General features: G+C 47.3%; 1 protein-coding gene across 1 annotated transcript in view; it reads left to right on the forward strand.

The window, feature by feature from the left end:
• Window positions 1-15,082, forward strand: part of Ptgfrn (prostaglandin F2 receptor inhibitor) — a 69,060-nt gene that overhangs the window by 24,560 nt on the left and 29,418 nt on the right. The window contains exons 2-4 of the mRNA XM_005076518.4: window positions 3,667-4,035; window positions 6,616-7,029; window positions 10,891-11,271. Coding sequence (XP_005076575.1) covers window positions 3,667-4,035; window positions 6,616-7,029; window positions 10,891-11,271 — 1,164 coding nt within the window. The remainder of the gene's footprint in view (window positions 1-3,666; window positions 4,036-6,615; window positions 7,030-10,890; window positions 11,272-15,082) is intronic.

Raw genomic sequence — 15,082 nt, forward strand, 5'->3', positions numbered from 1 at the left:
GTGGCCAGATTGGTCTCAGTCTCAAGAGATTCACCAGCCTCTGCCTCCCAAGTGCTGGGATTAAAAGAGTGTGCCACCACTGCCTGGTAACATAGTTTGGGATCAGAAATGTTTAAGACTCTTAATTTGAAACACTGGTAGCGCGTGGAAACTCAGAAGAAACTTGTCTTTTCCCCTTCCCCTGAGTTATCAGCTGTTACCAAAGGTTGTGACAAAAATTGGCAAGTGTGGCTCTGCAGATAGTCTTCTTGATTTGAGAAAAGCCATATGCTTTCCCTTTTACAAGTTATATTTATTTTTAAGTACCGTTTGCCGCTATTTAACAATATTAAGGGGAATCTGTACTAAATACCAGATTGCTGCTGGCAAGTTGAAATTCTGTTACCAAAATCTTGTATCTCCGTATGCTCGGAGGAGAGGACACCCTGGTTCTTGCACGCATGACATTGCTCGGGTTTATAGGTTTTCGGAGTAAAATTTGCTCTTTCGGGTATCTGTTTCTACCGTCTCCTTCCCCAGCAGCACCGTGACATAGCTTCCATCCAGGGACTTGCACAGGCTGTGATAGAATTTGAGGAAGGGGTGTGCGAGTGATTCCAGGAGAGGGGGTGCCTCACTGAGGAGATGGTGGCACCGAAGCCTCCTCTTGGCAAGAGGGAAGGCATGCTGGCTGGAGGAGGCAATGGAGCAGAGATCCTGGGTACCACAGGGCATGGTGGCATTTCTAGAAAGGTGCACAAGCTATCCAATAAGTATGTGTTGAATGGAAGACACACAGGATTCTTCATGGCCTGGCCTGAGCTTCATCTCCTCACATCCTTCTCCCCTAATGCTTATTCTTCAACAAAACCAAACTACCTTTGGGAACACCACCATATCCTTCAGGTTCTGTTTTTGAGCCAGGGTCTTGAAATGTCAATGAGCTACCAACTCCCAGACATAAGTGATCCTTAACTTCTTGAGCAGTTGGAGTTATAAGCATGTAATAGCTTTATTTAATTTTACCTATTTATTTAACTTTCTTTTCAATGCTGGGAGTGGCGCCCTGGGCCTCACACCTGCAAGGCAGGCACTGTAGTGCTGAGCTGCATGCCACCCCCAGCCCTACCTTTTGATTTTTAAGGACAGTGATGTGATTTGGGGTTCAACCACCTTTGTTAGGTTGGGAAGTTGTTTTGGGCCTGCCCATAGTTCAGCTAGGATAGGAAGACAGTTGGTCCCTATTTTAGATAGGGTTTTCATTGCTGCGAAGAGACATCATGACCACAGCAACTCTGATAAAGAAAACATTTAATTGGGGTGACTCACAGTTTCAGAGGTTCAGTCCTTTATCATAATGGGGAGCATGATGGCATTCGGGTAAACGGGGTGCTGGGGCTGAGAGCCACATCTTGCAGGAAACAGGAAGTTGACTGAGACACTTGGTGGTATCATGAGCATAGGAAACCTCAAAGCCTGCCCCTAGTGACATACTTCTTTCAACAAGGCTATTCCCACTCCAACAAAGCCACACCCCCTAATAGTGTCATTCCCTATGAGATAATGGAGGCTAATTGCATTCAAACCACCACAGTCCCCTTACTTGAACAGTGTCTCACCCTGTCTCTGTCAATATGTCTCTTACACGGTTGTCTTTTTCCTTTCCCAAAGGAAATGACAATTGATAATGCTTCTGAGGTTAGAGAAAACGGGGAGTTAGGTTTTTGTTTTGTTTTGTTTTTTTGTTTTACGAGACAGGGTTTGCCTGTATTGTTTTGGAGGCTGTCAGTCCAGCCCGGCCTCAAACTCACAGAGATCCGCCTGCCTCTGCCTCCTGAGTGCTGGGATTAAAGGCATGCGCCACCACTGCTCGGCCTAGGTTTTAAAAAGTGGCCCTCAACTTTTTTTCCAACTCTGACCCAAATTTATGTTACGTTTTCATCATAATCTGATTCCTGTGTACCTTTGTTTATCTAACAAAGTGCTGTGTATAGCAGTGTTTATCTCCTACCAAGTGCATTGCACCTAATCGCTTCTGCTCATTTAAAATTCCATTTTTAAAAGCACTCGCAACCACTATGAATTCATTTTGGAATCCACTAATAGGTGGCCACAGAGTTTGAAAAACATGAATTACACCAGCAATAAACAAGCAGCCTGGTGTGCTGGGTTCCTGCGAATGATGCCGCAGACCAGGTGACTTAAACAACAGACCCTTTTCCTTACAAACTAGAGGTCAAAGCAAGGTGGCCAGAGTCTGTGCCCTCTGAGGGCTGAGAGGAAGGATTGGGCCTGCCTGCCTCTCCTGAGCCTGTGCTGGCTGGCTGCCAGTCTGTGGGGTTCTTGGTTCTTAGATGCATCACCTTGATCTCCCCCTTCATCACCGTGCAGTGTTCTCCCTGTGAGTCCAAATTAGCTCCCTTTTAAGGACGCCAGTCTTGTTGGTTCAGAGGCCTACCCTATGCCCTGTGACCGCATCACAGCTTGCCTGATGACATCTTCTGTGACCCTATTACCAATTAAGGCTGTGTTCTGACATACTGGATTTCAGAATCCAGCGTATGAATTTTGCGTGAGGCACACAGATCAACTCATAACAGATAATAGAAATACAATAGTGACAATGGAAAGCCCCGTCATATTGAACCCATAGTACATAGAGGACTCTCAGCTGAACATTTTGTTTTATTACATTGATACCATCTTATCTGATTTTATAATGAAGGAAACCAAGCTAAGAGAGATTGAATTCTGATCTCTGTGATTCAGAGCCCATGTTAGCTCCTGACTCATTGCTGTATCTGTTTGTAGACTATCAAGAGAGGTACAGTTAGTTATTTGATCTAAATGGAAATGCCGAATCCAGGTTGTCAATGCCACAGAATAGTGCTAAATGAATGAAGTTCATTGTAGTGAGACCCTCTAAAGGGACAGGTAGGTGCCTGTCACTGAGGGCCCTGCCCCGGAGGTCTGTGGAGCACAGGCTCTCCTGGCAGGTAATGCCAGCCAGCCGTTGGCTCTGTCCACAAACTGCCGTATTCCTGACAACCCCAGGCAGCATCCCTCCCTCCCTCTGAGCTTCTGCATTTAGATCAGAGTGAAGAGTAGAGAGAAGGAAATGAGCCAGAAAATAGAAAATTAATACTTGGTGAAATTGTCATATTTTTAAAATAATTTATAACCAATGTCAGATAACAGGAGTTAAATCATTTAATCAGCAGGCGGCTCGAGGATTTGAAAATTGGCATCCATCATTATAAATCAGGTCTTGGGCATGGTCTCTAGGGATGAAGGTTGATGTGGGATGGGCAGGAATGTAAATATGTGCTGATCTGTGTCCTTTTCTTTCACACAGAAACTTTTCATGTCTCATTGCATGATGATAGTATGTTAAATGCTAACAGAAGAGACAAAGCCTTTTGAGGCCATGATTAGACCACTTTTCATATTTAGTCTCCCTGTCAGCCCTGGGAGACTGGTTGTGTGGAAGACGCTCATTTGAAAGTGCTACTTCCGACCAATAACTTCAGGAATGGCTTAATCCTCTTCTATGGGGTCCATTTTCTTAGAGATTCAGATGCCACCATCTGCCCTGGGCCCCCGAGCAGAAACATCCTTCAGATGTCACTGTCATACCAAGAAGGCCTTCCCTGGCTAACGGTCCGCCTTTATTTCCTGTCGTTGCAGCTGTCTGTCGAGGTCGTGTGGTGAGAGTCCCTGCAGGCAGCCTGGTTCGAGTGGTGGGCACTGAGCTGGTGATCCCCTGCAATGTCAGCGACTACGATGGCCCCAGCGAGCAGAACTTTGACTGGAGCTTCTCATCTTCGGGAAGCAGCTTCGTGGAGCTCGCCAGCACCTGGGAAGTGGGCTTCCCAGCACAGCTGTACCGGGAGCGGCTACAGAGGGGCGACATCCTCCTGAGGAGAACCGCCAATGACGCTGTGGAACTGCACATAAAGAACGTCCAGCCCTCAGACCAGGGCCACTACAAGTGCTCAACCCCGAGCACAGATGCCACTGTCCAGGGCAATTATGAGGACACAGTGCAGGTTAAAGGTACAGCTCTCACACAGGGCCCAGATCTTCTTCTGTGTCTGCTGCTGCAAAGAGACTCAGTGCCCCTGTCCGTCGCAGTGATGCTGTGACCCCTGGGAGCCCCTTCTCCTTTCCCAGTGCAATTCTGATGCATCAGAGGGCCAGTGAGTTGTAGGCACCATGGCGTAGTCACCTGTGAGAGCCCCACTCTAGAGTCAGGTTGCCTGTGCAGTCAGCGCCTGGCTCTGCTACTTGTCAGCTAAAGGGCGCCTGGCTCAGTCCATGCCTCAGCTCCCTCTGTACAACAGAGCCTGCCTTAAAAGGCGCAGGGACAGGAGAGGTAACCCACGCCAGGCCTCTCCAACTGTGTCATAGCAAGTGTTCAGCTTAAAGGCAAGTTGGAAGGCATGACTATGAGGTTCGGCTTTATGGGAGAAATCGGTACTTCAAAGTTCATGTCCTTTTCTCTGGGGCATTTACGAGTTAATACCTGTTTGTGTCAGAAGTTGTACTTGCTGTTTACAGATGAGAAAAACCACATGGTTATTGCTATTTCGTGAACCCAGCTGTGCAAAGTTGACATCATAGTCATCTGGAATATCTTGAGTTTGAGTTTTCCTTGCCTTCTAAGTGCTGTTGGGTTTGCTCACACATTCAGTTATCTGAATTCAATGAAGATAGGACAGGCTATTCCCTAATTTACACATGAGGTAGAAGTGCATAGGTTAATTACTTGCTTAAAATGACATAGCTCATTAGCGAATGAGTAAGAAGAAGCTATCTTAATTTGAGGCTAACAAAATAGAAACATTATTATTGTTATTACTAATTGTGCATTTATTTGTGTCCTGCCTTGTTTCTGAAAATATTTGTATCAGGGAAGGACTGTATACAATTACCTAGAAAGTAGAAAATGATGATAGAAAAGGAGTGGGCTAATCCAGGCACCCATCCTTTGTCATGGTTGGTAGAAACTGCTTTTCCACGAGGGGATGAAATATCAGCCATGTCAGGTAGGAACCAAAACATTAAGCCATTAAATTTACTTCTTCCATCTTCCCATAAAAGGTACACACCTTCTTTATGGTGTGTACATACCTTTTTATGGGCATGGTGGCACACACCTGGAAACCTAGCACTTGGAAAACTGAGGCGTGAGGATTGAAAGTTTGAGGCTAGTCTGGGTAAACTATATAGTGAGTTCAAAGCCAGCTTGAGCTGCATAATAAGACTCCATCTGGAGGTTAGAGACTAGGGCACAGGAAACTCAGAAGTTCAGTGGTAGAGTAATTGCCTAGATATGCAAGGCCCTAGATCTGGCTTCTAGAAGTGGGAGAGAGGGGATCTGACTTTTTTTTTCCTTTTAAGATTTCCATAAGCCATTTTGCACTAAGTTAAGCAGTACAACAAAGCATCCCTCCCTTAGGTCAGATGCACTATTGTGATTTATTGTGAGAAGTGGAGGGTGACAGAGCCCCTCCCCCTCCCTAGTATCTGCCCATTTCTCCACTCGTCTTTGAAGGCAAGAGAAGCAGGGGGGAGGCTTTTCTTGGCTCAGGGGAGCAGAAGGATAGTGTGAGAGAGGCTGGCTGACTGGCCAGGTGGAGTCTCTGGCAGGAGCTAGACGGGGTCCACCATCCGTCTGGCCTTCAGCTTCATGGGTCTTGAAGCTGCCTCATTGAGTAACTGGTCTTGAGAATGAAGCCATGGCAGCCATACTCACAGATTGCTGTATGTATTGGAAGACCGCTAGAGTAGTTTTGTAGAAGAGATGGGCCTATGGGAAGTGTTCTTCTAAAGGAGGAATGTTCCTAGTATCTGGAGTAATTGTGATACCTGAAGAACCACATGTGTAGCTCCTGTTGAGCTTGGAAGATTTTCCCACCCCTTAGTAGACTCTTACCAGATCGCCAGCATCTGTCATTGTCACATCACCTGGACCCACCCTCATTTCTAGACTAGCAGTGACCTCTTCCCATTGGTGCTAAGAATTAGCAGCAGAACCTTCAGCATTTCTTAGCTCTTTCCTGTCCTGGGGATATACCTTATGCAGGATGTGAGGCTCAGGCAGCTCCTGCCATCACGTCTCCCTGGAGATCTTGAGTCTTGGCAGCTCACTTGTCTCTAGATTGCAGGCTCCCTCCTCCAGCCCTGTGTCCTAACCAAAGGATTGCTTGGACATCACGCCAGTCTATTTCATCCTGGTGCTCGACACTGTCATGGCACTCACTGGACTCTTGTTGGCCCTGTGAAATGAGGACAGCCAATCATCTTCCTTTCTAGGAAACTGAGGCACAGAGAGCAAAGTAAACCTGCATCATGGTGACAGAAATACTCACAAACCCATTTTAGCTGGATGGAGTTTTATTATTGTCTCATTTTTCTTTTTGTTTGTTCAAGTCAGAAAGTCAGTTGAGATAGTGGGTGGATCAGAATAGATGACTTGCCTCTCTAGGCTTTAGAACCAGAAAAGGAATGAGGAATCCTTCTTGGGTATCCGCCACGGCTCAAGGCCAGAGTCATGAGAAGTAGCCTATGCTTTAGTTACGGAGTAGGACCAATGATGACCACTGACTGGTGTCTTCCCTCTGTCCTTCACAGTGCTAGCAGACGCCCTGGTGGTGGGCCCCAGCTCCCGGCCTCCTCCAGGCCTGAGTCTGCGTGAGGGGGAACCCTTCGAGCTGAGATGTGTCGCGTCCACCGTGTCACCGTTGCATACTCACCTGGTGCTTCGGTGGGAGCTACACCGTGGTCCAGTGCACCGCAGCATCCTAGCCCTAAGCCACGAGGGCAGGTTTCACCCAGGCCCTGGCTATGAGCAGCGCTACCACAGTGGGGATGTACGCCTGGACACAGTGGGCAGTGACGCCTACCGCCTCTCCGTGGCCCGGGCGCTCTCTGCAGACCAGGGTTCCTACAGGTGTGTGGTCAGCGAGTGGATCACAGAGCAAGGCAGCTGGCAAGAAATCCAAGAAAAAGCTGTGGAAGTGGCCACCGTGGTGATCCAGCCGACAGGTGAGGTTTTGAAAATGTCTCACTGATTGGAACCAGTGGCCATATACAGGACTAGACCAGAAAAGGACTGACCTTTCCCCTTGTTGGGTGTGGGGAGCAGAGTGGTGTTGGTAGCTTCGGGCCTTTGAGCTGTGTGCTACTGCCAGAGTTTTGCCTTCCTGCTGTCTGCTGTTGCTTACCTTGTATAGGTCTGACTCAGAAGTTAAGAACGGTGTCCTGTCAGGGCCCACCTGATGTCCCCAGGGGTGTGGCTGCATTTGCTCATACCTGCTGCTTTAGCTTTTCTTGTTTACTATCTCCTTGAATCCTTGGGTCCCACCTCCCGTTAGGTAGGGGTGTGTGCGTGCGTGTGTGTGTGTGTGTGTGTGTGTGTGTGTGTGTGTGTGTGTGCGCGCGCGCGTGTGTGTGCGTGCGTGCGTGTGCAACTGACTCTAAACCTCTTGCCACTGTGTACTCTGAACCTGCCTTTCCACCCTCATCAGGTAACACCCCCCCCCCCCCCATGGATCAGGCTTCTTCTTGCTTCCTATGCCATATATACTCCAGAAAGTCCAGTCATGGTCCATATCAATTAATTTTTGTCCTATAATTTGCAAATATGCCCTCTTTTAGGATCCCCAGCTATGGTAACAAGGCAGAAAGGTCATACTAGGAAGTCTACAAAAACAGAAGAAAAGCGAGAGAAAACCATCATTGAATTAGTCTTTGATAAGCATTGGTAGGTTGCCTACTGATTTCAGCACTGTTCTGGGCTCTGGACTCAGAACTACTTCAGGCTCAATCCTGGGTCACTGGAGCCTGAAGCCTCAGTAAGGACAGAGTACAAAGAAATCATTGCAGGTCATTGTCACTGCCAGGGATAGCTGGGTGTACCTGGTTGTCTAGGAGTCTGACATCTTCAGATAATGGTCTCCCCTACCTCCTAGGAGACCTTGGCTGGATTCATTCCCTGCTCAGGAATGTGAGTGTGTGGCCTGCTCTGTTCCCTGGGAAGGAAAGTGAGAAACTATAACCAGTGATTGTTTTTGCAACTTGCATGGTTCTGGGCAGCATTCCCTGCACCTGAACACGGGTGTGAATACGTTCACAAGGAGCTTGGGGCAGCCGAGGCATGGCCATTACTGTGGGCCTAGGCTCCCGTGGCTGCAGAAATGACTTCCCAGGTGGACTAGGGTCATATTCTGTAGCCAAACTGATTGTCTGGGATCTGCTATAGGAAACCTCAGTGTGTACCAAGCAACTGCTTTAATGAGGCAAGCAGGCTAAGAGCTTAGCTTGGCAGCAAATTCACCATTTAATGTAGGAATTTCAATCAGAAAGGAGGGGCATGTTTCAAACATACAACAAACCCGTAGCATCTAGTTACATGATTGGGATTCAAGACCCGGCATAGCAGCTCCATCCTGAGGTTGAGGCTTCACCATCCTCTCTGGTGTTGAACCCAGGGCCTCCCACTTGCTAGGCAAGCACCTATTGCTTAGCTATGTTGCCCTTTTTATTTTGGGGTGGGACTTTGATAAGTGACTCCACCTGGCCTTGAACTTGTGTTCTTCCAGCCTCAGTATCTGGAATAGCTAGGACTACGGACTTGCACCAGCATGCTTGACTTTGTGATCTTTTCGTGTGTGATGGGTCTCTTTGACAGTCTTTTGAAGCCTGTAACTCTCTTAATTCATGAAACACAGTATATAAGGTGACACTGAAAGAATTATACTGAAGTAGTTACCAAATATCTTTAAGACACATTTGTTCTATACTAAATTATACTTCATTATTAACACATGAGCAATAAGCCATATTGGCAGGCCTAACAGCCATCATAATTTCTAGGGAAGCAGTGAATGTAAATGATGTTTCAGATGTCTACAACTCCTATAAGGTGACGTATGAAGATCTGTTGCTTCTGTTGAGGACAAGCCCCAGGTATAGGCCATACTCTACTGCCTTATTGCTTACTTACAAAGGGAGGATTTGTAATATGCCAGCATGAATGAAATATAATATAATGAAAATAAAAATAGGGACAAATTTTCCCATCCACATGCCCAGACTCCCTAAGTCCTCTGTGCACTACAAGTTAAGAATCCCTGGGCTTGGTGGCTGTGAGCTCACTTACATGTGATCCCCCCCTTCCCTCTCCTCCTTCCTCTCTCCCTCCATCCTCACAGCCCTCTTTGTCTACTTATTTATGTTTTTAGACAGTGTCTTACTGGCCTGTAACTTACAGGCTTATCTTGAACACACACAGATCTGCCTACCTCTGTTTCAAGTGCTGGGAGTGCAGACATGTCTCACCATACCCAGCTGAGGGATGCTCTTTTGCTTATTATCAATCTGTGCACCTGTCACAGGTACCTGCCCATGTTCTCTGACCATAGTGGCATTGTAAATGGCACAGAACCCTTAGATAGCTGTGCCATCCGTGTGGTGGGTAGGTCCTCCCTACGGTGGGAGTGGCTGGTGATACAAATCTTAGTATGTAACTTGAAGATTTAGCAGTATTCTACAAGAGAAAACCTAGAATGCCACAGGCTTTGCCCAGATCTCCTCATGCATTCTTAATCCTTAGAACTGCACCCTCATCCCATCCCCCATCCCCAGCTCTGTTTCATCTCCCATTGCCAAATCTTTACATCTGGAATACTGGGACCCATGGTTACTGGTAGGACAGATATTTAGCCACTTTCACTAAGAAAATAGCAAAGTGAAAAGACATTGCTGCCAGTATTTCTGGATCCTAGGAATGCATTTCTCGATCTATAAAGAGGAGAAAGAGAAGGACAAACCAGACTTTCAGATTCTTTTCCCTGATCTGTGTCTACCTCATTTTCTGTCAAGTGCTGGGATGGATGTTGAACTTGACTTGAAATACTCGTTTGAAACATTGTCAAGATTTGGAAATATTCATGTGGAAGCAGTATCTGCTGGAGGGTGTGGGCTCTTGGGTTTGGTGTTTTCTGAACTGGGCACAAGCCTTTGTCCCTGAGCTTCCAGGGAACAGCAGTGGGTGCTAAATGGATTCTGGTAGAAGGTGGGGACTGTGTCTCACTTGACTCCACTGGGAGAAGTTGGCTGTCTGTCATTTAGTGACAGTTCCCAGAGTATCGTTGTAACTTGAATTTTTCTACTCTGATTACAGATGTTCGACGTCTTAAAAACTCCCTGAATAGAGTAAAATATTTCCATTTAAAAGCTTTGACTATAGAATGCTGAGCAAAACCTTCCTTGAGTCTGTGACATCCAATACTTCAAGGCTTTCCCTAATTATGTCTTACTTTTAATCGCCCATAGTCATGAGAGGACAGTAGCAGGGAGAATGCAAAACTCGTTGGGTTTGGGGTTCAGAGTATGTCTCATGCTTGATTTTCAGCTGGGCATGTCTAATGAAGCGATAGTCTACATACATCACATTGTGAAGGGCTGACTCACAAGAATTGTCTGGTTTTACTTTCTGGCTTATCTGTGTAGGATTTTCCACCCCCACCCTCAGGGTACTGGAGCCAGGGATGCTAGGGGAGGACTCTACCATGGAGCTATTCTGCCTCAGCCTCCATATCAATAAAATGACCATAGTAGTATCCACCTCATATTGTTATTTTCAGAATTAATGTACAGTGAGTGCATGAAAGTGATAAAGTGTTTGCTGGCGTTCGTTGCTTCTCTTTTCCAAAACCAATTTAGTGTGTGTCATGAATTTATTCATTAACTATTCCTCAAGTACTTTCAACTGCACAAAGCCTTCTAATTTTAACACTATAAATCAGCTTAAAAGGAGGTGATCTAGGGGGTGGTAAGGAGAAGGGAGGGTCTAGAAAGGGCAAACCACTCGATCGCTTGATAGACTTGTTTTTCCTCTTCTAGCTCTGCAATTGGCTGTGCCCAGGACTGTGTCTGTGACTGAAGGAAAGGACCTGGACCTTTCTTGCAACATCACAACAGACTGTGTGGATGATGTTCGACCCGAGGTGACATGGTACTTCAAAAAGACACCTGATGCCTCCTTGCTTGCCTCTCACATGCTGGCCCGGCTGGACCGTGACTCCCTGGTACACAGCTCACCACACGTTGCTCTCAGCCACGTGGATACCCGCTCTTACCATCTGCTGGTGCGGGATGCTAGCAAAGAAAACTCTGGCTACTACCTTTGCCTTGTGGCCCTCTGGGCTCCTGGACATAACAGGAGCTGGCACAAGGTGGCAGAGGCCATGTCTGCCCCGTCCAGTGTAAGCGTGACCTGGCTAGGTGAGTAATTGTCTGCTTAATCCTTCCTGTGCACTCAGGAAGCCTGTGGTATGCTAGGCGGTGTGCCTCATTTAGATGTTTGGATCAGACAAGTGTCCTTGAGCCCCCCAGCTCCTAGGCTGGAGGGAAGCATGATGGGCTGAAACAGTCTGGCCAGCAAGGAAAAGCATAGGTGATTTTTGTTCCAATGCCCTTGCTGGAGAATGTGGGTTCCTTTGTTGGTGAGAGTCACCTGCCTGTGAGAGCTCAGTGGCTCTTTGTTGAGGGAAGAGACAGCCATTCTCTTCTCCTTACTTAGACCCCTAGACATTTCTGCCCTGGGCTAGTGCTTCCTGAAGGGCAGGCAACAAGAAACAGCAGTCACCTCGTCCAGCTAACCAGAGTGTTCTCTCCCCGCTCAGCCCGTAGTGGTTTTATCTGCAGATGCCGTTTACAGTAGGGGCTACAGTAGGGCCACCCACCTCGCTGTCTCTCCTCAGGCTCTCAGCCCAGGTGTTGCTCCCTTGGTGAAGAAGCAGAGGTGTCACCTCACTCCATGTTTTATAGCAGCGTGTGACACGTGGAACGATTCCTGGTGTGACCTCATAGTGTCACCCACCCCATTTGTCATGTATGTGTGCCCTTCCCTAATCACATATGTGACTGTGGCCATGTTCTGTCTTGTCATGTCAACTGATGTATCCTCATCTTGTCATCATGAATGCTTCCTGGAGAGTGCTCAGTTTATAATGCATGTACTCCCTGGGGGCTCTCACTTTATTATGCTTGTGCTCCTTTGGGAGCCCTCACTTTGTCACACGTGTACTCCCAGGAGAGTCCTCCTTCATTGTGCATATGCTCCCCAGAGAGTGCTCCCTTTATCATGTGTGCTCCCTGACGAGTGCTCACTTTATCATGTGTGCTCCCTGCTGTCCTCACTTTATCATGTGTGCTCCCTGACGAGTGCTCACTTTACCATGTGTGCTCCCTGATGAGTGCTCACTTTACCATGTGTGCTCCCTGCTGTCCTCACTTTATCATGTGTGCTCCCTGATGAGTGCTCACTTTATCATGTGTGCTCCCTGCTGTCCTCACTTTATCATGTGTGCTCCCTGACGAGTGCTCACTTTACCATGTGTGCTCCCTGCTGTCCTCACTTTATCATGCATGTGGTTCCTGCTGTGTCTTCCCTTTGTCTCACGTGTTTTTGCCTTGTCTTACTGTGATTCCCTCTGTGGCTCCATCTTATGCCTGATTGGTTTTGACTCTATCTCCTATAGTGTCCTTTTTCCTCATCTTTTTTTCCTGTGTGTCTGTCCACTGGAAGGAGTGTGTGCTAGCCCCTTCTGTTGTTCATCAAGGCTTGTAATTGCTACTAGGCTTAGGAGGGATGGGCTTGTAGGGTGTGGCGGGCTCCCCTGGCTCCCCACCTACATCGTTTCCCCAGTGGACAGGCCTGTGGTCAGCTCTTCTGTTTACAGCGTGGACCTGACAAAGGCATTTGATTTTTCTGTGATTAAGGAGGCAGCACTGATCTTTAAAGGCCAGGAAATGACTTCCCCAACTGCCTGGTGCTAACACTCCTCTGGCTTGTGTGTGCCTCAGCTCCTAGGTAGTTCTCCATCTTCCATAGCGGTCCTCTATGGCTCTAGGGTGAGCTCCCTGTCTGTCTGTCCTCAGTAAGCCTTCTTCGGCACAGATGGGAACTTGGCAAGTGGGAACGGGGGTGCAGGGGGAAGACTCCTTAGAGAATCAGCAGTAGGGAAAGTCCGGTCAGGGCTGAGCCAGGGGTGAGTGGGGTGTTGGGGTGTCAGTCAGCCCGGCTGCAAAGTGGCGCTTTGATATCTGGAAGGCAAAAGGAGCAGGCTTATCTGGAGAGCTTTCATTCGTGCAGTCAGAAGCCCGCGTGAGGCGCGCTGTGAAGTCCCGAGCTGGAACAATGCTGGCCCAGCTAGGACGCTCCTTAGCAACCTTCAAAATAAAACAGATGTTGTCAGCACCGAGGGAAGAGTTTTCATCTCTGGACTTGAATCTGTCTCACAGCTCTGATCCGAGTGCATTGTGTGGTGCTGTCAAATTCCCACTCCGGCTTTCTCCCCCCACCTCTCCCCTCCAACTTCTGAATCCTAGCTCCAGGATTTTTTTTTTTAAATTCTGCCTGTACTTCAATTCAAGGGCTTCTTTGAAGTCCTGCTGTATTGATCCCACATACCCTGGGGGAAGCACAGGCACTGTCAGACATCAGGGGCAAGCTCTGGGAGGGAATGGGCTTTGTAACTGGAAGGGATTTGTTGGTGACGTGTTCTCCAGAGATTGAGGAGGAATAAAGAGGCTAAACTGTGGGAAAGACTCCTTTATTATCCCAAGGATCCTGTCATCTGTTTTCCTGAAGAGTACCAGCGCCATTGTGAAAGTCATTGGTGCATATCTCCAGTGAGTAGAACTCCAGTAGCGTCCCATACTCTCTCCCGTGTCTTATACCGAATAAGCACTCGATCAGTGTTGGCTGAGTGGGAGAAAATGTCAACCCCAGGGTACAGGTGATATAAAACCCATGCATATTAAAACCAGAACTGTGTGCAGGTGTAGCCATGGCTTAGAATATCCAGAGACCCTTGTGCACACGTGAACTCACCAGGAGGGTAAATACTATGAAAAACAACTGTGTTTTTCTCTTTTTTCCTCTTAAGTCTTCACCCTCTTCCCTGTCTATGACTCATGCTTTGCAGCTGTTTGGACACTTGTCAGGAGGCAACTCAGCCCAGAGTACAGCCACAAGCCTTTAGTCATAGTCAGCCCAGAGTACAGCCACAGGCCTTTAGTCATAGTCTGCAAACTGCATTCTCTACCCAGACCTTAAATGTTGTCTCTGAAGTGTAGTTTGTGCATTCCATCAAATACAACTGGGAGTCTGTATAGCATAATGAAGATGTGCCCAAAAAAAAGCAAGGGAGGTAGATGACCTGCTAAGTGTATAGATCATCCTGAGTTGTGTGACATAGACTGTTGTCACAGAGGCACTTTTTTTTTCTTTTTTTGGTTTTTTGAGACAGGTTTCTCTGTGTAACCACCCTGGCTGTCCTGGAAATCACTCACCCTATAAACCAGGCTGGATCACTCACAGAGATCCGCCTGCTTCTGCCTCCTGAGTGCCGGGATGAAAGGCGCCCGCACCACACCTGGCTCACAGGGGTGTTCTTAAGAAAGTCGGATCCCTGTGCAGATATGACACCCCACTCAGTTTTGCACTTGATATGTTAAGAGTTACAATTACCATTTACTGAATACTTACTTTTTCCAGGCACGGACGGAGAACTTATATGCACTAAATGGCCAGGTGGGATGTACTATTGACCATCTTTGGAAAACGGACTCTTGCCCAGTGGCTAATTTTTGCTTGTTTGGGAATGGCTTAGAATGATGGTCAACTTGATCTGCCCTATGCGTTATCACTATACATGGGGAACATCTTTGGTTTTGAAAATCAGTTCCGCTGCCTGAGATGGCCATCATCTAGTCTTAAAGATGAGCTGGTTTTGTTCTCGTCTTCAGAGCTGCTGTGCTGGTTGATGAGGGAGTGGGAACTGTGGCCTCAGGTATGTGGTGTTACATGGGTCTGATATTGCCAATGGTCTGAAAAGTCAAGGATCCTTTGTAACAGGATGGAGGAATCCAGGTGATTTTTTTTTTTGAAGGTGAGAAAAAGGCCCTTTGCTATGATTTGTATCCGCCTTTGAAGGAGGAAAAGATATAAGTTGGTTTGCAAAATGAAGAACAAAGCAGCAGACATAAAAATATAATCACGATCAAAAGGGGCAAAGAGAATCTAAGA

This window comes from Mesocricetus auratus, unplaced genomic scaffold, assembly GCF_017639785.1.
Source record: "Mesocricetus auratus isolate SY011 unplaced genomic scaffold, BCM_Maur_2.0 Super-Scaffold_100009, whole genome shotgun sequence".
Classification (NCBI taxonomy): domain Eukaryota; kingdom Metazoa; phylum Chordata; class Mammalia; order Rodentia; family Cricetidae; genus Mesocricetus; species Mesocricetus auratus.